Source organism: Oncorhynchus tshawytscha, linkage group LG11 (genome assembly GCF_018296145.1).
Source record: "Oncorhynchus tshawytscha isolate Ot180627B linkage group LG11, Otsh_v2.0, whole genome shotgun sequence".
NCBI lineage: Eukaryota > Metazoa > Chordata > Actinopteri > Salmoniformes > Salmonidae > Oncorhynchus > Oncorhynchus tshawytscha.
This window is the reverse complement of record NC_056439.1, coordinates 16045192-16068086: the sequence shown is the minus strand read 5'-3', so window position 1 is coordinate 16068086 and position 22895 is coordinate 16045192. Positions and strand designations below refer to the sequence as shown.

Genomic DNA, 22895 nt, shown 5'->3' with positions numbered 1-22895 from the left:
TTCTGTGAAATCAAAATGTCGACTTAGGAAGCAACACTGATTGACAATAAATTTCACATGCTGTTGTGCAAATGGAATAGACAACAGGTGGAAATGATAGGCAATTAAGCAGACACCCCCAATAAAGGAGTGGTTCTGCAGGTGGTAACCACAGACCACTTCTCAGTTCCTATGCTTCCTGGCTGATGTTTTGGTCACTTTTGAATGCTGGCGGTGCTTTCACTCTAGTGGTAGCATGAGACAGAGTCTACAACCCACACAAGTGGCTCAGGTAGTGCAGCTCATCCAGGATGGCACATCAATGCGAGCTGTGGCAAGAAGGTTTGCTGTGTCTGCCAGCGTAGTGTCCAGAGCATGGAGGCGCTACCAGGAGACAGGCCAGTACATCAGGAGACGTGGAGGAGGCCGTAGGAGTGCAACAACCCAGCAGCAAGACCGCTACCTCCGCCTGTGTGCAAGGAGGAGCAGGAGGAGCACTGCCAGAGCCCTGCAAAATGACCTCCAGCAGGCCACAAATGTGCATGTGTCTGCTCAAACGGTCAGAAACAGACTCCATGAGGGTGGTATGAGGGCCCGACGTCCACAGGTGCGGGTTGTGCTTACAGCCCAACACCATGCAGGACGTTTAGCATTTGCCAGAGAACACCAAGATTGGCAAATTCGCCACTGGCTCCCTGTGCTCTTCACAGATGAAAGCAGGTTCACACTGAGCACATGTGACAGACGTGACAGTCTGGAGATGCCGTGGAGAACGTTCTGCTGCCTGCAACATCCTCCAGCATGACCGGTTTGGCGGTGGGTCAGTCATGGTGTGGGGTGGCATTTCTTTGGGGGCCGCACAGCCCTCCATGTGCTCGCCAGAGGTAGCCTGACTCCCATTAGGTACCGAGATGAGATCCTCAGACCTCTTGTGAGACCATATGCTGGTGCAGTTGACCCTGGGTTCCCCCTAATGCAAGACAATGCTAAACCTCATGTGGCTGGAGTGTGTCAGCAGTTCCTGCAAGAGGAAGGCATTGATGCTATAGACTGGCCCGCCCGTTCCCCAGACCTGAATCCAATTGAGCACATCTGGGACATCATGTCTCACTCCATCCACCAACGTCACGTTGCACCACAGACTGTCCAGGAGTTGACGGATGCTTTAGTCCAGGTCTGGGAGGAGATCCCTCAGGAGACCATCCGCCACCTCATCAGGAGCATGCCCAGGCGTTGTAGGGAGGTCATACAGGCACGTGGAGGCCACACACACTACTGAGCCTCATTTTGACTTGTTTTAAGGACATTACATCAAAGTTGGATCAGCCTGTAGTGTGGTTTTCCACTTTAATTTTGAGTGTGACTCCAAATCCAGACCTCCATGGGTTGATGAATTTGATTTCCATTGATAATTTTTGTGTGATTTTGTTGTCAGCACATTCAACTATGTAAAGAAAAAAGTATTTAATAAGAATATTTCATTCATTCAGATCTAGGATATGTTATTTTAGTGTTCCCTTTATTTTTTTGAGCAGTGTCTTTGAGTCTCTCTCTCTCACACCAATTGATTGTACAATGTGCACACATACACTTGTGTACAAAACATTAAAAACACCCCTCTTTTGCCCTCAGAACAGCCTAAATTCGTTGGAGCATGGAATCTACAAGGTGTCAAATGCGTTTCTCAGGGATGTTGGCCCATGTTGACTCCAATGCTTCCCACTGTTGTGTCAAGTTGGCTGGATGTCCTTTGGGTGGTGGACCATTCTTGAAACACGCGGGAATCAGTTGAGTGTGAAAAACTCTGCAGCGTTGCAGTTCTTGACACAAGAATTCCTGGCACCTACTACCATGTTCTGGTCAAAGGAACTTAAATATTTTGTCTTGCCCATTCACTCTCTGAATGGCACACATATACAAATATTTATTTGTGAATGTGAGATACTGCGTTTGGAGACATTTATTTTAACGTTATAAAGAAACACTTTTACAAACAAACAATGACATCGCTGTCATGTTGCACTGAGCCTTGCTGTTGGCGTTCTTTCGACTTATCACTCAAACACGCGCAATGTCTCCCAACTTCATATTGCTGAGTCTAACTTTACAGTTGCATTGTTTGTCAGATTTCCTTAGAGGTGCCGAAACCCCTCGTGCGAACTGTATTTGATTAATTCTGGTATGGGTAATACAAAAATAATTACAGAGAAACATCCACAAATAGTCTGGAATGGCCTATATCATTATATTCTTATTATCTCAATGCAGTTCAAATTTGCGAAATTGGGTGAGGTCAGCTTCACAGTGCAAACGACATGGGACCTTTAAAAGTAGCTTCACGACTACCTCGCTGATTATTATTATTTAACTAGGCAAGTCAACTAAGAACAAATTCTTATTTACAATGACGGCCTACCCCGACCAATTGTGAGCCGCCCTATGAGACTCCCAATCACATCCAGATGTGATGACGCCTGGATTCGAACCAGGTACTGCAGTGATGCCTCTTGCACTGAGATGCAGTGTCTTAGACCACTGCACCACTCGGGAGCCCATCTGTTAGCCATTAGCTGGTAGCCTACTGTAATGCCTCGATCACACCTACAGGGTCTTGCACCTTGGTACACCAGAAGTAGCCAACATTAATTTCCAACGGAACGCTGCGTTTGCATTGCAGCATTGTGTTGCAGAGGCAGCTGCAGTGCGTTCTGTATGGTGCCAATGTTGGATTGATCAAACGTATGCATCAAATTGTATGCGTAGACGGCTTGACAGAAATGGTAGCAGAAGGTGAACGTTGAACTTTTGTTGCACACATATCCAGATGCTGCTGCTGACCATTTGGTGCAATGCCGCTGTAGGCGTGTTCGAGGCGTAAGTGATCATCAGGCAGAAAACTGCCTTGGCGCCTATCCCGCTCTCCAGCCCAGTCCCTCCTGTAATGCTGACTGACACGTCCTGCGTAGGCTACTTCCTGGTCTCTGATATCTCTCGCCAAACAGGACAAAACGAGTCTCCTGTGAGTGGTATACAGGGCTACAAAGGGACACTTTAGCAGGGGACAGAGGAGCGATTCGGAGCAGTGCAGGAGAGGAGTGAGAAACTGAAAGGTGCACATTTGCTGCGTTCAGTGATGGAGAGGATGAAAGTAGTAAGCTTCAATGTTGAGTATTGTCAGCTGAGTATTGTTGCTCAGTTTTTTCGACAGCCATAAATAATGAAAACAACACATTGTTGGAGCAATGGGGAACCAATGGCCATGGCGATAAAAGGTAGCTTCTATCACAGTTGCTAAGCAGCAGTTGATTAAAATTTGAACATCCCCCCCAAAAATCCCAGGCTAGATGAGTAGGCCTAGGCTACAAACACCACAGACAACCTGCAGCAATCATCATATATTCTCCATTTGAGCTCAAGGTTTCTGTCCAATTACACCATTGTAAACAGAGTTCTTCGCTTCTACTCCAAGGCTCTGCCAAGCATTGCTGACTGACTGATACAGCTGCATTGTTGTGATGGTCTGGAAGCTTGTTTATCAAAGAGATGTATAGCATGTACAGTTGAAGTCGGAAGTTTACATACACCTTAGCCAAATACATTTAAACTCAGTTTTTCACAATTCCTGACATTTAATCATAGTAAAAATTCCCTATTTTAGGTCAGTTAGGATCACCACTTTATTTTAAGGATGTGAAATGTCAGAATAATAGTAGAGAGAATGATTTATTTCAGCTGTTATTTCTTTCATCCCATTCACAGTGGGTCAGAAGTTTACATACACCCATTTAGTATTTGGTAGCATTGCCTTAACTGTTTAACTTGGGTCTAATATGGTTATGGTTCCATAAGCTTCCCACAATAAGTTGTGTAAATTTTGGCCCATTCCTCCTGACAGAGCTGGTGTAACTGAGTCAGGTTTGTAGGCCTTTTGCACACACGCACTTTTTCAGTTCTGCCCACAAATTCTCTATAGAATTGAGGTCAGGGCTTAGTGATGACCACTCCTATACCTTGACTTTGTTATCCGTAAGCCATTTTGCCACAACTTTGGAAGTATGCTTGGCGTCATTGTCCATTTGGAAGACACATTTGCGACAAAGCTGTAACTTCCTGACTGATGTCTTGAGATGTTGCTTCAATATATCCACGTAATTTTCCTCATGATGCCATCTATTTTGTGATGTGCACCAGTCCCTCCTGCAGCAAAGCACCCCCACATCATGATGCTGCCAACCCGTGCTTCACGGTTGGGATGGTGTTTTCGGGTTGCAAGCCTCCACCTTTTCTTCCTAACATAACGATGGTCATTATGGCCAAACAGTTCTATTTTTGTTTCATCAGACCAGAGGACAGTTCTCCAAAAAGTACGATCTTTGTTCCCATGTGCAGTTGCAAACCGTAGTCTGGCTTTTTTATGGTGGTTTTGGAGCAGTGACTTCTTCCTTGTTGAGCGGCCTTTCAGGTTATGTCGATATAGGACTCGTTTTACTTTGGATATAGATACTTTTGTACCCGTTTCCTCCAGCATCTTCACAATGTCCATTGCTGTTGCTCTGGGATTGATTTGCACTTTTCGCACCAAAGTACATTCATCTCTACCAATCATTCCTGAGTGGTATGAGGACTGCGTGGTCCCATGGTGTTTATACTTGCATACTATTGTTTGTACAGATGAACGTGGTACCTTCAGGCGTTTGGAAATTGCTCCCAAGGATGAACCAGACTTGTGGAGGTCTACAACTTTTTTTCTGAGGTCTTGGCCGATTTCCTTTGATTTTCCCATGATGTCAAGCAAAGAGGCACTGAGTTTGAAGGTAGGCCTTGAAATACAGCCACAGGTACACCTCTAATTGACTCAAATGATGTCAATTAGCCTATAAGAAGCTTCTAAAGCCATGACATCATTTTCTGGAATTTTCCAAGCTGTTGAAAGGCAGTCAATTTAGTGTATGTAAACTTCTGACCCACTGGAATTGTGATACAGTGAATTATAGGTGAAATAATCTGCCTGTAAACAATTGTTGGAAAAATTACTTGTGTCATGCACAAAGTAGATGTCCTAACCGACTTGCCAAAACTAGATTGTTAACAAGAATATATATATACACATACATACACACACATACATATGAGTATAGATTTTTATCCCCCAAAATAAAATGTTCTTCATTTTCTACATTATGCACATAATTGACATTCATCATACTAGGGATTTGTACAATTATTTTTAATAACAAACATGGTGAGTGATTTTTTTTGCACATCTTAAAAAGGAAACTTACAGTACATGATTAAATGAATAGCTACAATAACAAAACAATGTAATACCAACGTGTTTGAGTAGGGCTGGAAGAAAAGTCTGCAAACAAAATAGTTCTGCAGGAGGTTTGGCCAGCCTCTAGAGTGAGGTCAGTATACAAAAGCGAGAGAGAGGAGGTCATCTCCTCACTTTAGCACCAGGTAATGGAAAGTAAGAGATGCCTTTAGGTCAGAGTTACTGAAGACAAGTGAGAAACAGACAGTTTGAAAAAAAGGAGGGTGGAAGGGTAGGGAGAAGGTTGACACGAATGAGAGATGACAGACAGTTATAATTGTACTAAGGAGAGAGAGTTGGACTGGACAGGTAGTGAGAAGGGGAAACAGAGAGAGAGAGAGTAACAGTTTCTCGTCCTCCATTCCATTTGATTTAGCCTGTCTGTGCACCATAGGAGCAGAATGTGGAAGGTCTGGCAAGGGGTCCGGGTAACTGGATGTTTAAGGGAACGTGTGTGTGTGTGTCTGGCGTGGTGGTTCAGGAGGGGACCCAGATGTTACCGTGTGTGTCTGGAGCCTGGGTGTAGGGAATGTTCCACATCCATGGCTGATCTGAGGAAAAACACAGAAACACACACATTAAAAGGTATCTAGAATTTCTCAGCATTTCTCCTCTATTTGGAAGCTAGGTGAATTGCCGCGGCACTATCAATCAATAAATCAAATGTATTTATAAAGCTATATTTATAAAGATATGTTCTGGATAGCGTTGAACAACAACATTGATGTATATGCTGATTCGGTGAGCGAGTTTATTAGCAAGTGCATCGGTGATGTTGTACCCACGGCGAATATTAAAACCTTCCCCAACCAGGGGATTGATGGCAGCATTCGTGCAAAACTGAAAGCGCAAACCTCTGCTTTTAATCAGGGCAAGGTGACCGGAAACATGACTGAATACAAACAGTGTAGTTATTCCCGCCGCAAGGAAATCAAACAAGCTAAGTGTCAGTATAGAGACAAAGTAGAGTCGCAATTCAACGGCTCAGACACGAGACGTATGTGGCAGGATCTACAGTCAATCACGGACTACAAAAAGAAAACCAGCCCCGTCGGGGACCCCGATGTCTTGCTTCCAGACAAACTAAACTTCTTTGCTCGCTTTGAGGACAATACAGTGCCACTGAAACGGCCCGCTACCAAAACCTGCGGACTCTCCTTCACCGCAGCCAACGTGAGTAAAACAGTTAAACGTGTTAACCCTCGCAAGGCTGCCGGTCCAGACGGCATCGCTAGCCGTGTCATCAGAGCATGCGCAGACCAGCTGGTGTTCCCAGTCTGCTGTTCCCACATGCTTCAAGAGGGCCACCACTGTTCCTGTTCCCAAGAAAGCTAAGGTAACTGAACTAAACGACTATCGCCCCATAGCACTCACTTCCGTCATCATGAAGTTCTTTGAGAGACTAGTCAAGGATCATATCACCTCCACCCTACCTGACACCCTAGACCCACTCCAATAGGTCCACAGACGACGCAATAACACTGCACACTGCCCTAACACATCTGGACAAGAGGAATAACTATGTAAGAATGCTGTTCATCGACTACAGCTCAGCATTTAACACCATAGTACCCTCCAAGCTCGTCATTAAGCTCGAGACCCTTGGTCTCGACCCCGCCCTGTACAACTGGGTCCTTGACTTTCTGATGGGATGCCCCCAGGTGGTGAGGGTAGGAAACAACATCTCCACCCCGCTGATCCTCAACACTGGGGTCCCACGAGGGTGCGTTCTCAGCCCTCTCATGTACTCCCTGTTCACCCATGACGGCGTGGCCATGCACGCATCCAACTCAATCATCAAGTTTGCAACGACGAGACGGCCTACAGGGAGGAGGTGAGGGCCCTTGGACTGTGGTGTCAGGAAAATAACCTCACACTCAACGTCAACAAAACAAAGGAGATGATCGTGGACTTCAGGAAACAGCAGAGGGAGCACCCCCCTATCCACATCGACGGGACAGTAGTGGAGAAGGTGGAAAGTTTTAAGTTCCACGGCGTACACATCACGGACAAAATGAAATGGTCCACCCACACAGACAGCGTGGTGAAGAAGGCACAACAGCGCCTCTTCAACCTCAGGAGGCTGAAGAAATTTGGCTTGTCACCAAAAACTTGTCACTCACAAACCTTTACAAATGCACAATCGAGAGCATCCTGTTGGGCTGTATCACCGCCTGGTATGGCAACTGCTTCCGCCCACAACCGTAAGGCTCTCCAGAAGGTAGTGAGGTCTGCACAACGCATCACCGGGGACAAACTACCTGCCCTCCAGGACACCTACACCACCCGTCACAGGAAGGCCAAAAAGATCATCAAGGACAAAAACCACCCGAGCCACTGCCTGTTCACTCCGCTATCATCCAGAAGGCGAGGTCAGTGCAGGTGCATCAAAGCTGGGACCGAGAGACTGATAAACAGCTTCTATCTCAAGGCCATCAGACTGTTAAACAGCCATCACTAACATTGAGTGGCTGCTGCCAACACACTGACTCAAATCTCTAGCCAATTTAATTATTAAAAATTGGATGTAATGCATGTGTCACTAGTCACATTAAACGCCACTTTATATAATGTTTACATACCCTACATTACTCATCTCATATGTATATACTGTACTCTATACCATCTACTGAATCTTGCCTAAGCCGTTCGGCCATCGCTCATCCATATATTTATATGTACATATTCTTATTCATTCCTTTGTTGTTGTGAAATTGTTAGATCACTTGTGAGATATTACTGCATGGTTGGAACTAGAAGCACAAGCATTTCGCTATACTCGCATTAACATCTGCTAACCACGTGTATGTGACCAATACAATTTGATGTCTTGAGATGTTGCTTCAATATATCCACATAATTTTGCTTCCTCATGAAGCCACCTATTTTGTGAAGTGCACCAGTCCCTAATATGCTTCACGTTTGGGATGGTGTTCGTCGGCTTGCAAGCCCCCTCCCCCCTTTTCCTCCAAACATAACAATGGTCATTATGGCAAAACAGTTCTATTTGTGTTTCATCAGACAAGAGAATATTTCTCCAAAAAGTACGATCTTTGTCCCCATGTGCAGTTGCAAACCGTAGTTTGCCTTTTTTATGGTGGTTTTGGAGCAGTGGCTTCTTCCTTGCTGAGCGGCCTTTCAGGTTATGTCGATATTGGACTCGTTTTACTGTGGATATACTTTTGTACCCGTTTCCTCCAACATCTTCACAAGGTCCTTTGCTGTTGTTCTGGGATTGATTTTCACTTTTCGCACCAAAATACCTTCATCTCTAGGAGACAGAACGCATCTCCTTCCTGAGTGGTATGACGACTGTGTGGTCCCATGGTGTTTATATACTTGCATAGTATTGTTTGTACAGAGGAACGCGGTACCTTCAGGCGTTTGGAAATTGCTTTCAAGGATGAACCAGACTTGTGGAGTTCTACAACTTTTTTTTCTGAGGACTTGGCTGATTCTTTTTGATTTTCCCATGTTGTCAAGCAAAGAGGTCACTGAGTTTGAAGGTAGGCCTTGAAATACATCCACAGGTACACCTCCAATTGACTCAAATTATGTAAATTAGCCTAACAGAAGCTTCTAAAGCCATGACATATTTTCTGGAATTTTCCAAGCTGTTTAAATGCAGTCAACTTAGTGTATGTAAACGTCTGACCCACTGGAATTGTGATACAGTGAATTATAAGTGAAATAATTTGTCTGTAAACAATTGTTGGAAAAATTACTGCACAAAGCTGTCCTAACCGACTTGCCAAAACTATGGTTTGTTCACAAGAAATTTGTGGAGCGGTTGAAAAACTAGTTTTAAATGACTACAACCTAAGTCTATGTAAACTTCCGACTTCAACTGCGTAAGCAATGGACAACGAACACAATTGTATTTTATCGATGACAATTTGATGGCACAGAGATTCCGTGATGAGATCCTGAGGCCCATTGTTGTGCCATTCATCCGCTGCCGCTGGATCTGTAACACAATTCCTGGAAGCTGAAAATGTTCCAGTTCCTTCATGTCCTGCATACTCACCAGACATGTCACCCATTGAGCATGCACATGCTCTGGACCTGGAAGTTCTTCATGTCCTGCAAAATGTTCCAGTTCCTTCATGTCCTTCCTTCATGGCCTGCATACTCACCAGACATGTCACCCATTGAGCATGCCTGGGATGCTCTGGACAAAACGTGTACGACAGCATGTTCCAGTTCCTTCATGGCCTGCATACTCACCAGACATGTCACCCATTGAGCATGCCTGGGATGCTCTGGACAAAACGTGTACGACAGCATGTTCCAGTTCCCGCCAATATCCAGCAACTTCGCACAGCAATTGAAGAGGAGTGGGACAACGTTCCACAGGCTGCAATCAACAGCCTGATCAACTCTATGCGAAGGAGATGTGTTGCGCTGCATGAAGCCAATGGTGGTCACACCAGATACGGACTGGTTTTCTGATCCTCGCCCCTACCTTTAAAAAAAATGTATCTGTGACCAACATATGCATAGCTGTATTACCAGTCATGTCAAATCCATAGATTAAGGCCATATTCATTTATTTCAATTGACAGATTTCCTTACATGAACTGTAACTCTGTAAAATTGTTGTATGTTGATTTTATATTTTTGTTCAGGTGCATTCAGAAAGTATTCAGACCCTTATGATTTTTTTTCACATTTTCTTATATTACAGCCTTATTCTAAAATTGATTAAATTACATTTCCCCCCCCCAATCTACACACAATACCCCATAATGACAAAACAAACAGGTTTTTAGAAACTGTATAAAAAATAAAAACGGAAATACCTTGTTAACATAAGTATTCAGACCTCTTGCTATGATACTTGAAATTGAGCTCAGGTGCATCCTGTTTCCAATGATCATCCCTGAGATGTTTCTACAACTTGATTGGAGTCCACCTGTGGTAAATTCAATTGATTGGAAAGGCACATACCTGTCTATGTAAGGTTATATAGTTGACAGTGCATGTCAGAGCAAAAACCAAGCCATGAGGTCAAATGAATTGTCTGTAGACAGGATTGTGTCGAGGCACAGATCTGGGGAAGGGTACCAAAACATTTCTGCAGGAAGACCTGTGTGTTGTCCTTGTTAATGCAGACAGAGAAGAGCTCCAGCTTCTTAATCATAACCTCAATTTTATATTGTTATAGTTGTGGAGAGTCCCTGTAATCCTAGATTCAGATCATTCAGGCGAGAAAAAACATCACCCAGATAGGCCAGTCGTATGAGAAACTCGTCATCACGCAAGTGGTCAGACAAGTGAAAATGAAACTTTAAGCTCGTCTCTCAATTAAAAAAAATGTGTCAATACTTTGCCCCTTGATAACCAGCACACTTCTTTCTGTAAGTTGTAAAAGCATTACATGGTCGCTGCCCATATCATTGCATAGTGCAGAAAATGCAGAAGAGTTCAGGGGCCTTGCTTTAATAAAGTCTTCACATTTTCACTGTAGTGTCCAAAATATCTTTCAAGCTGTCAGGCATTTCCTTGGCAGCAAGAGCCTCTCGGTGGATGCTGCAGTATACCCAAGTGGCATTGGGAGCAACTGCTCGCCTTACCTCTCCACTATGTCTCCCTGTCATGGCTTTTGCGCCATCAGTACCGATACCAACACATCTTAACCACCAAAGTCCATTTGATGTCTCAAAGCTGTCCAGTACTTTAAAAATACCCTTTCCCGTTGTCTTGCTTTCCAGTGGTTTGCAGAAGAGGATGTCCTCCTTTATTGACCCCCATAAACATAACGGACATATACCAGGAGCTGTGCCAGGAGTCTGTTGACTCATCCAGCTGTAACTAATAGAATTCACTGGCTTGTATACAAAGCAGTAATTGTTTCAAAACATCTCCTGCCATGTCACTGATGTGTCGTGAAACAGTGTTGTTTGATGAAGGCTTTGTCTGTATAGTTTTTGGGGCCTTTTCCCCCCAGCCATATCCGTGGCAGTAGGAAGAATGAAGTCCTACACAATAGTATGGGGCTTGCCTGTCCTAGCCACTCGGTAGCTCACCATATAAGATGCCTCTAGCCCCTTCTTATTAATAGTATCTGTTGCTTTTATACACGTCTTACTACTCGAAAGTCTTAATTCTCACAAAAAAAACTCCCGTTGCTTATTTTTCAAATTGGCATGATTTGTTTCTAAATGTCTGTGCAAGAGTGAAGGTTTCATCGAGTTGTGAGATAGTACTTTTGCACATATAAAACTTACTGTGGCTGAGGAAAGGCCCTACTCCCAATATAGGTGAACCCCAAATCAATGAAGTTCTCATATTTGCGCATCTTTGATGGTCCAACATCCCTGTCTGTTGTTCTGGGCTTTCCCAGGTAAGGGGGCAGTAGCTCTTTAGATTCACAACTGTGCTTTCTTGGGTACAGGAACAATGGTGGACATCTTGACTTGTCCCGAAGCCACTTCAGCATTGTCTTGGCTGTGTGCTTAGGGTTGCTGTCCTTTTGGAAGGTGAACCTTCGCCCCAGTCTGAGGTCCTGAGCGCTCTGGAGCAGGTTTTCATCAAGGATCTCTGTACTTTGCTCCGATCATCTTTCCCTCAATCGTGTCTCCCAGTCCCTGCCGCTGAAAAATATCCCCATAGCATGATTGTTGCCACCACCATGCTTCACCGTAGGGATGGCGCAAGGTTTCCTCCAGACGCGAAGCTTGGCATTCAGGCCAGAGTCCAGTCTTGGTTTCATCAGACCAGAGAATCTTGTTTCTCATGGTCTGAGAGTCCTTAGGTGCGTTTGGAAAACTCCAAGCGGGCTGTCATGTGCCTTTTACTGAGGAGTGGCTTCCACCTGGCCACTCTACCATAAAGGCCCGATTGGGGAAGTGCTGCAGAGATGGTTGCCCTTCTGGAAGGTTCTCCCATCTCCACAGAGGAACTCTGGAGCTCTGTCAGAATGACCATTGGGTTCTTGGTCACCTCCCTGACCAAGGCCCTTCTCCCCCGATTGTTCAGTTTGGCAGGGCAGCCAGCTCTAGGAAGGGCCTTGGTGGTTCCAAACTTCTTCCATTTAAGAATGATGGAGTCCACTGTGTTCTGGAGACATTTTTTGGTACCCTTCCCCAGATCTGTGCCTCAACACAATCCTGTCTCGGAGCTCTACGGACAACTCCTTCGACATCATGGCTTGGTTTTTGCTCTGACATGCACTGTCAACTGTGGGAACTTATATAGACAGGCGTGTGCCTTTTCAAATCAATTGAATTTACCACAGGTGGACTCCAATCAAGACTCCAATCAAGTTGTAGGAACAAGCTCAATTTTGAGTCTCATAGGAAAGGGTCTGAATATTTATGTATATGTCGTATTTCTATGTAAATGTTTTTGCTTTGTCATTTTGGGGAATTGTGTATAGATTGATTTTTTATTGAATTCATTTTAGAATAAGGCAGTAACGTAACAAAATGTGGAAAAGGGAAGTGGTCTGAATACTTTGAGAATGCACTGTGGGTAGCATCAGTTATCCCCAGTGAACACGTTTCAGATGGATACAAAACATGGATACTATAGTATTATTCTGTCACACATTCAATAGTCAGTCCTCTGGATACTGTAACAGAGATGTATTTTGTCCCCTCAGAGGGGGAAGGGCTAACTAGTCCGTGGGCATGGTCCTTTGTGCCTGGACCATTTGCCATGCAGCTCCTGGTTAGCACATAAATTAGGGCCGGACCTACAATATGACAGTTTGCCTCAACCCATTGGTCCAGCAGGCAGAGTCCAATAAATACAGGCAGATGTGAGATGCAGGAAGATGGAACTCTTCTCATACCACTCTTTAGCTACTGACCAAGCTTCCACAAGGAGGAAGCTTTGAAGCACTCACTAGCCGACAGAGGAAGATAAGAAAAGTGCAATTGCTTATGTAGATAATCTAAACAAAGTGTTTTGATAAATTTCAAGTATAACAGATCCATGTAGAATTTAAAAAAGCGGTGTTCTGCTAATATAGCAATGTGGCAAATATTACACTTGTCTTTCATCTTCTATTGTCATTCACAGCCGATACAGATACTGTACCTATCAGCATTTTGTCTGGTGGTACATGTTAGCTGTCATCCCTTCATACTGTGTTGCATATAAGACTGTGTTCCATATAAGACTCTGACATGTTTAAAGAATACACAGGGTCCTTCCTCCCACCGTTCAATTCAATAATAACAAAAGACAATGAAAAGTAATAGATGTCTTGTATAACTTTAATGTCGGGCGCAAGGACTCTCCCAGTTCAGAGATCTCTATCAACCTCTTTTAGTCAGGGGACTCCATGATAAACTCTCTCTCCTGTACATCTGTAGAAAAACATGTTACAGTTGATACAGACAGCACTGCTTACATTACCAATGGTTGATAGGTGAGTTCCAGGACAGACAAGTGATAGTATTTTGACCTATGACCAGATCAAATGTGACCAACATGAAGTGGGTGCCTGTCCACGTACTGCCTCAGCCTTCTGGTCCTGATATTGAGGAAAGGGGGATACCTAGTCAGTTGTACTACAATGCATTCTACTGAAATGGGTCTTCCGCATTTAACCCAACCTCTCTGAATAAGAGGTGCAGGGGAGCTGCCATAATCGACATCCACGTCTTCGGCGCCCAGGGAATAGTGCCTTACTGCCTTGCTCAGGGGCATAACAACAGACTTTTTACCTCGTCAGCTTGGGGATTCGATCCAGCAACCTTTCGGTTACTGGCCCAACGCTCAGCTACCTGCCGCCCCACGACTTCTGAACAACAAGTCCACCAGGTTTTATAATATGTGAATGAAATAAAATATCAACACGTAGTAAACATATAGCGAGAATTTTTTTTTTCTAGTTTGGAAGTAACTATACTAATACAGTGACTAAGTACAGACTAGATTCAGGCCAGTGACACGGACGCATTTACCATGTTACTGAATGCTTGCGGACACATATTTGTAGCATGTTAGCTAAAAAAGATTGGTACTCAGGCTAGACAAGTACAATCCTTCATTTATTTTTGCCCTACAGTAGAAGATACAAAATAGACTTATGAGAACAGGCATGTTGTTTTAGCACTATAGCAGACAAAGTCCATGAATGCTAGCTAGCTAGTTGTAACCTAGCCCTTGATCATGACTTCCAGTTCCAGAATGCCGCCAGGTACCGGAGTTATCAAGAGCAAGTGCAAACCCAAACATGTCTGTTCTCATAAGAGTAGCGAGCTACCAAACTTGCAAATCCGAGTTAGTTGTCGCTATCTTTGTCCGAGTTTAAACTAATGTTAGCTAGCAGGGGCCTTCTTAGTTAGCCAGTTTGAGTTGAAATATTATCGATAGCAAGCTGGATAATGTTAAATCCAATCAAACCTTATCGTCAGGTGCAAATCCTCCTCTCTATAATACATGAGATTACACATTAGAATCCCAGTATCATAGCTAGCTAACTAGCCAGCTAGCTATCGAGCTACTTACTACCACAAGTCACAGCCATCATGTTGTACATTCGTTGTTGTATGCAATCCATTCCTTACCATCTTGCCCAATATTGTTGAATGCATTTCAAGTTTGCTCCAACATTTCCATTTCTATGCAGAGCAAGTGTGCTTGCACTGCAGACTTGACAACACATGGCAGCTGGGGGCAGACCACATCTTGTTGTCTCTGGGTAATTGGACAGCATTCGGACAGCAAAATTGGGTATGCAAGTAATCCATCTCCAACCCGTCGTGATGCACTCACTTCCAAAATGTCATTTTGGACGAGACTGACTTTATGACCAAAATGATCCCATTTACACTTTAACATTCATATTTCGATGCCACATAGGTCATTTATAAACAGAGGTTGGTTCTAGGAGGTAGTTTCCCTTTAATGACCTATAATGTCCGTTTCTATGTATAACATGGATAATATCTTCAAAAGTAGCAGAGAGCCTACACTGGAAATGTGATGTGTTTAAAGAGTATATTGTTCCAAATAATAAAAATGAACAAAATCAAAGGGTACTTTTGAGATAATAATAATAATAATGGCCACTTTCATCATGACTTTCAAAACAATTGTTTGTGATACAAAATGTTATAAAGCATGTTCAACATCCTTCCTCCCTATTAAGTATTTATGTGAGAATTGCCGGAACAATCTGAGATAGTAAAAGGCAGAAGCTGACGCACACCCAAACATTATTTGTAGAGGTGCTGACTAACTATAAAAAAGAAAGGAAGTCGCACACTAATTTTGCTCTAATGTTTGGGAGCAAAATTAAAGTGTGTTACTTTATTTTTATTGAACAATCTGAGATACCAGAATTGCCCCATAGTCAAAAGTAGTGCATTACATAGGGAATAAGGTGAGATTTGGGACCCAACCACAAACTGACAACCAGGCTCATGTAAAAACTAATTGATCACTTGATCACTCTGTCTCCCATACACACTTTTCACTACGGTATCACCAGTCCTGGCCAAGTCACTATGGGCCAGCATTACAACAGTGGTGACCATGGTTACCAGCAGAGGAAAAGTGAATAAAAAAGTGAATGACAGTTCAGTTCCCTGAACAGTCCCAGCAGTGCTTTCTCTCCCAAACGCAGCAGCCATGCAGTGTGCGCTGTACAGATAATGAGCCGTCCTTTATTCCAGAGAACAATAAGTTCTTTCAATAGTGACATGTAAATGGATGATATTGAGTAAAGGTCTACACACTCAAAGGCCCTCAGGATTAGACATGTTGACATGTTTAATTAAAAGGAGTATCTTGTTAAGTGTGTACTATATGGTTTAGATAAGATTCAATCTGTGTGTGTGAGATCTTCAGTGAAGAGTGTGTGTAGAAGCCTGGTGCACCGTGCTTACGTCATGTCGACGAATGAACTAGCACGGCTCAAGGACAGTACAATTTCACAGCCAATTTCTCATTCACACACAAAGACGAACACACCACTTGTAGACGTGTGCGAGCCGGCTCTGGACAGACGCAGTTGACCATCCCGGACACCGTCTCCAACGTCAGCCTCACACCATCTCAGCACTCCGCTCTCTCACTCCCTCCTCTCATCCTTGGCGCTCACACAATATCGCTGTCCTCACATGCGCTTCTCTCCACCTCAGTCTCTCTCATCATCTTCTCCACCTCTTCTCACCCGTCTCTCTCATTCCTGTCCTCAAACACTCTCTCCTCTCGCTCCCATAATTGTGTCTTCTCCACCGCTCTCCTCTCATCAGTCTCTCCCCACCTCTGTCCTTTCATCCCCACCACCAACAACACCGTACACAAGAACATACAGAGCCCTTCGTAATTGGGACAGTGAAGCATTTTCTTCTTTTGGCACTATACTTCAAAAGCACAAATATCTGAAATCAAACAATGACTTTGGATGTTAAAGTGCAAACTTTCAGCTTTAATAATGAGGGTATTTTCATCCATATCAGGTGAACCATTTCAAAATTACAGCACTTTTTGTACATAGTCCCCACATATTAGGAGAGCAAAAGTACTGGGACAAATTCACTTAAATGTGTATTAAAGTAGTAAAATATTGAGTATTTGGTCTCATAATCATAGCATGCAATGACTACAGTACATCAAGCTTGTAATCCTAAAACTCGGGTCCTCAGCCAAACACAGTGGGGGTAATCAGACAGTCCAGGTCACAACGGGTAATCACACAGATATTTCTCTTTTCTCACACTCTTCATAACACACACCTCTCCGTTCTCTGCCTCTTTGTGCAGGCCGCTTCCTCTTTTATCCCCAAGCACTCCCTGGCTTAATGATCCACTGGCTCGCCTCCTTGGGGCAGGAAGTCCATGTAAGTCTCAGGGGTGGAGCCAGCGGGCTACAAGGTATCACCCTTCAAACACCACTCCCTGCTGTCTGCCACAACATGTATGAGACCAATCTTTTTTTTTATTTAAAAAAAAATCTTTATGTTTGAATCTGTGTTTGAAATTCACTGCTCGACTGAGGGACCTTAGATAATTGTAGATGTGGTGTACAGAGGTGAGGTAGTCATTCAAAAATCCTGTTAAACACTATCATTGCACACAGAGCGAGTCCATGCAACTTGATATGTGCCGTGTAAAGCACATTTTTACTCCTGAATTTATTTAGGCTTACCATAACAAAGAAGTTGAATTATTAACTCAAGACATTTCAGTTTTTCATTAATTTGTCTAAATTAAATGTGATATTATGGGGTATTGTGTGTAGGCCAGTGACAAAAAAAGTGTGAATACTTTCTGCAGGCACTGTATATTGTAAAGTGCTTTCTGTCTTTGCCATAGATGCTTTTAAAAAATGAGCTGTGTGTCTCAGAGACCTGCACAACTCCTTGAGAGAATCCAGTACATTCCTCCCCTGAAGCTGTAGGCTCTTCTGTTCTGACTTCATCTTTCCCTTTTCTGCTCTCTCTCCTCTCCAGTTGACTGTGTACATATCCAATCAGTGCCTGAGCGTGTGATGGACACACACTCACTGACCCTCTACTTTTTCCCTCATCTTCCCCAGCCTGAACATCTGTCTCCACCCTTCTGAGTCTACTTGTTCCTCTCAAGGTTTCTTCCTTCTAGCGAGCTTTTTCTTGCAAATGTGCCTAAACCTGCTCTTGAAGGAATCACTATAAAAGCACTTTCTAAAAGGGCTATATAATACAAATAGAGTTTGGTTGACTGAATAATTAATAACTACTTAACCAAGAGTCATCATGGCAGAAATGACAGCATGCTATTGTTAAGTCACCATCTCCTTAGCTTCTGTAATGTGAGCTGTAATTTAAACTAGCTAGGGCCGAGTCACCCGGTCACAGTTAAATACCATTGCCTCCCTCACCCAACCACTCAGAACAATAATGGGATGCTTAATCTGCTACTGCTGGTCACTGACTAGTTGTTCAAGGTTCAGTTCCACTGGCATTAAAGGCTCTAGCCTAACAAAAACTCAGCAAAACCCCAAGTTAGAAAGGGAATAGAAATTGATTTCTGGTGTGTGTGATGTTTCTGCAGAAGACACAGAGCTTTCAGAGATTGGGAAGAGGTGGAGAGGGAAAATGTGAGTCACTGTGACAGGGTGTTTCTTATTTGTGTGTGTTTGTAAATTTGAGTTGGAAATTAGGGCTATTCGGAAAAACCCTTTCCTTAGTAGCATCAATGATACAGTGTGACAGCTAGTCAGGGATAGCTTTACAAGTTGCCTACCAGTGACTGATTCCTCTATACCTCAATCTCTTCAGGGTGTGCATTCATAAACAGGGCTCGGGAAAAAAAAGGATAATGTTGACTGAACTTACCTGAATGGACAAGTAATGAAACTCACACAAAAATGTTGATTTCTAACAATTAATCAATTGGATCAAAGTGTCCTAAGGATGTGATGTGATGTGCACTGTCAACTCCCCAATCTCTGCAGAGACACTTGTGTCTATCAGTGTGTAGGCTGCAAGTAGTGTACAGAGTTTGGGCAAAATTAATTGAGCTGCGAGTTGGACTGGCTCGTCTTAAGTCTTTTTAGTCCCGTTGTTGTCAAATGTGTGTATCCTACTCTCTTGTTAGTGTTATCACTGGGAGATGGCGGTCTAATAAACACTTTCTACAAGCACCAAAAGCTGGCCAGCCACCAGAAAAGCACCCCATCCGTCCACCACCACTACCAAACCTTGGACCAGCTGCTAAAATGGCAGCATACAAGGCGAGAAGGATAAGAAAACTCATTCCGATTTGGAAAGAGGAGTTCCCATGGTTTTGACATGACACAGAGGGAGTTGTCATGTACTGCATGACATGTCAGGATTTCCCCGGGATTGCAGACATGTAAACTTAATCAATATAGTTTTAACTGTTCTAGCGAATGTTGATTTTGGCAACCCGTTACCGACTGACAGGTTCAAGTTCGATAGCTATAAGTTATCTAGCTAGCTAAAGTTAGCATAGAAGGGAGGCTAAAGTTACTTGCCAGTCAATTAGCCACCAACAGGTTACATTGATCAGCTAATGCTAGCTACGCAGGGATAGTTTGGGATTTTGTCAATTAAGCCCTTTATCTACTTCCCCAGTGAGATTAACTCATGGATAACATGTTTATGTCTGCATGCAGCTTGAAGGTAGTTGATAACTAGGGTTAGTGCAATTGCTAAGTAGCATTAATGCGCTAAAGTTAGTTAGCATTGGCTTGCGAAACTACGTCTCTAGACTAGAATAACCAAATGTGACAAATAGTGGTAGGCCTACATATTTTTTTTAGCAGCTATTTGCTAAACTTGGGCCTGAAATTTCAATGGGTTCCCCTGACAAACTAATTGTATCAAACAAATTTAGTGGTTATAGAATGCAACCTTTTAGTGTCAATTAAGGAACTTCTAAACTATGAGAATTTGCTTTTCTTAAATTATTTTGTGTTGGGACAGCCTGCAGAACATAGAATAGAATATGAACAACACACAGCCAGCTTTAAGGGAATAACACTTTTTCCAAGTTGGAAAATGCACGTCTGTATTTTCCATTGTAAATTTGGGGTGTTGCAGAAAACATTTGAGGACAATTGGGTTATACGAATGCATTCCATCTTATTTTCATTTCAGGTCCTCCTCCTCGTACAAAGGAACAAGTGCTTTCAGGTACGACACTCATCTCACGCCACCAGCAAGCGCCACCAATCAACAAAGGCTGCAGCGTTGGCGAGATGGAGGGATACTCCACTACCACCTGTCCTCCGAGGGGTCCAGCCGATGGAGGAGACAATGTTGGTCAATTTGACCAGCATCATGCATACGGCCTACTACGTGGCCAAAGACGAGCACCCGTTCACAAATCTTCATGGCTTCATCCACAGGACTGGAGGGAAGCTTCCTGAATGCTACAACTCTGACGAGGCTTGTACAGAGTATGATTTTACAAAACATTCCTTTATCTACAGCCATAATCAAGAGCAAGCAAAGATGCATTGGTTTAGGTGTTTTTGTTGTTGTTTCTATCCATCACCTGACTTCCAAAACACCAAAAATAACTCATTTAGTTTTACCCCCCCGATCAGCTTTATTGTGGAAATCTATGATACGGAGAGGGAGAAGCTCATGGAAAAGCTTACTCAAGCTAGATATTTCTCAATAATGATTGATGGCAACAGACACAGCAACGCTCGGAAATTAGCATGTGCATGTCCGCTTCGTGGCCAAGTGTGTGAATGTGGTTTCTCAAGGATGAAAAGGATCAAAATTGTGTCTACCGCACAACTGCAGAGGCTCATGTTCCTGTCGGTTGAGAGTCCTCTCTTGGAAGACATTGATGCTGCCGCAGCTGCCCGAGGGCGGTGGTCTTCAAGTCTGAGAACACGTAGACCAGGGTTCAACCCCTAGTTGCCCAGACAACAGCAACAGAGGGGAAACGACAAGTTGGAGTGTAAAGAGCGAGACGATCTGCAGAAGGACTGATCACATACAACCACGTGTCTCTGTATCTCTATCTAGATGTCTGCCTGCCTGCTAGGATGATATACAGGAAAGTCTAACTTATTTAAAGCAGTAAGTAGGTATACACAATGTCTGACTTCTTTAGTAAGTCCTATAAGTACTGTAAATACATATAAACTCATATAAACATAATAACTTCACAGATCTTCATTGCAAAGGGTTTAAACACTGTTTCCCATGCTTGTTCAATGAACCATAAACAATTAATGAACATGCACCTGCAGAACGGTCGTCAAGACACTAACAGCTTACAGACGGTAGGCAATTAAGGTCACAGTTATGAAAACTTAGGACATCAAAGAGGCCTCTCTGAAAATCATCAAAAGAGAGATGGGTCCAGGGTCCCTGCTCATCTGCGTGAACATGCCTAAGGCATGCTGCAAGGAGGCATGAGGACCGCAGATGTCGCCAGGGCAATAAATTGCAAAGTCCGTACTGTGAGACGCCTAAGTCAGCGTTACAGGGAGACCGGATGGACAGCTGATCATCCTCGCAGTGGCAGATCACGTGTAACAACACCTGCACAGGATTGGTACATCCAAACATCACACCTGCGGGACAGGTACAGGATGGCAAAAAGTGTTCTTCTCTGACGAGTCGCGGTTTTGTTTCACCAGGGGTGATGGTCGGATTCACGTTTATTGTCGAAGGAATGAGCGTTACACCGAGGCATGTACTCTGGAGCGGGTTGGAGGGTCCGTCATGGTCTGGGGCGGTGTGTCACAGCATCATCGGACTAAGCTTGTTGTCAATGCAGGCAATCTCAACACTGTGCGTTACAGGGAAAACATCCTCCTCCCTCATGTGGTACCCTTCCTGCAGGCTCATCCTGACATGACCCTCCAGCATGACAATGCCACCAGCCATACTGCTCGTTCTGTGCGTGATTTCCTGTAAGACAGGAATGCAAGTGTTCTGCCTTGACCAGCGTAGAGCCCGGATCTCAATCCCATTGAGCACGTCTGGGACCTGTTGGATCGGAGGGTGAGGGCAAGGGCCATTCCCCCCAGAAATGTCTGGGAACTGTGGGGTAACATCTCACAGCAAGAACTGGCAAATCTGGTACAGTCCATGAGGAGGAGATGCACTGCAGTACTTAATACAGCTGGTCTCCACACCAGATACCGACTGTTACTTTTGATTTTGATCCCCCTCCTTTGTTCAGGGACACATTATTCCATTTCTGTTAGTCACATGTCTGTGGAACTTGTTCAGTTTATGTCTCAGTTGTTGAATCTTGTTATGTTCATACAAATATTTACACATGTTAAGTTTGCTGAAAATAAATGCAGTTGACAGCGAGAGGACGTTTATTTTTTTGCTGAGTTTAGTTATACATAATTCAAAGGTAAAGTACCTTTTACCAAATTTAAATTGACAGGTATTTGTTTGTTATTCACCAACATGTGAACTTCATTGTGTTTTGTGACAGTTTGAGCTCTGTTTTAGAGATGCATTTTTTAATCTACTGTATGTAGCTATTGTGAAGTGCAGTGCATTCGGGAAGTATTAAGACCCCTTGACTTGTTCCACATTTTGTTACGTTACAGCCTTATTCTAAAATGAATGAAATAAAACATGTTCCTCATAAACCTCTACACAATACCCCATAATGACAAAGTGAAAACAGGTTTTTAGCATTCTTTGCAAATGTATAAAACAAGCATTTTATTTACATAACTTTTCAGACCTTTTGCTATGAGACTCACCCGGGTGCATCCTGTTTCCATTAAAATCATCCTTGAGATGTTTCCACAACTTGACTGGAGTCCACCTCAAATGATTGGACATGATTTGGAAAGGCACACACACCTGTCTAAGGTCCCACAGTTGACAGAGCATGTCAGAGCAAAAACCAAGCCGTGAGGTCGTAGGAATTGCTCCGAGCTCCGAGACAGGATTGTGTCGAGGCACAGATCTGGGGAAGGGTACCAAAACATTTCTGCAGCATTGAAGGTCCCCAGGAACACAGTGACCTCCATCATTCTTAAATGGAGGAAGTTTGGAACCACCAAGACTCTTCCGAGAGCTGGCCACCTGGCCAAACTGAGCAATCGGGGGAGAAGGGCCTTGGTCAGGGAGGTGACCAAGAACCCGATGGTCACTCTGATAGAGCTACGGAGTTCCTCTGTGGAGATGGGAGAACTT

The 22895-nt window shown here is 43.7% G+C and overlaps 1 protein-coding gene across 1 annotated transcript in view; it reads right to left on the bottom strand.

Moving 5' to 3' along the window:
- Positions 1-5189: 5189 nt before the first annotated feature.
- Positions 5190-22895, bottom strand: part of tdp1 (tyrosyl-DNA phosphodiesterase 1) — a 57615-nt gene continuing 39909 nt past the window's right edge. The window contains exon 16 of the mRNA XM_024436851.1: positions 5190-5844. Within this exon, the coding sequence (XP_024292619.1) occupies positions 5771-5844 (74 nt within the window). The 3' untranslated portion in view covers positions 5190-5770. The remainder of the gene's footprint in view (positions 5845-22895) is intronic.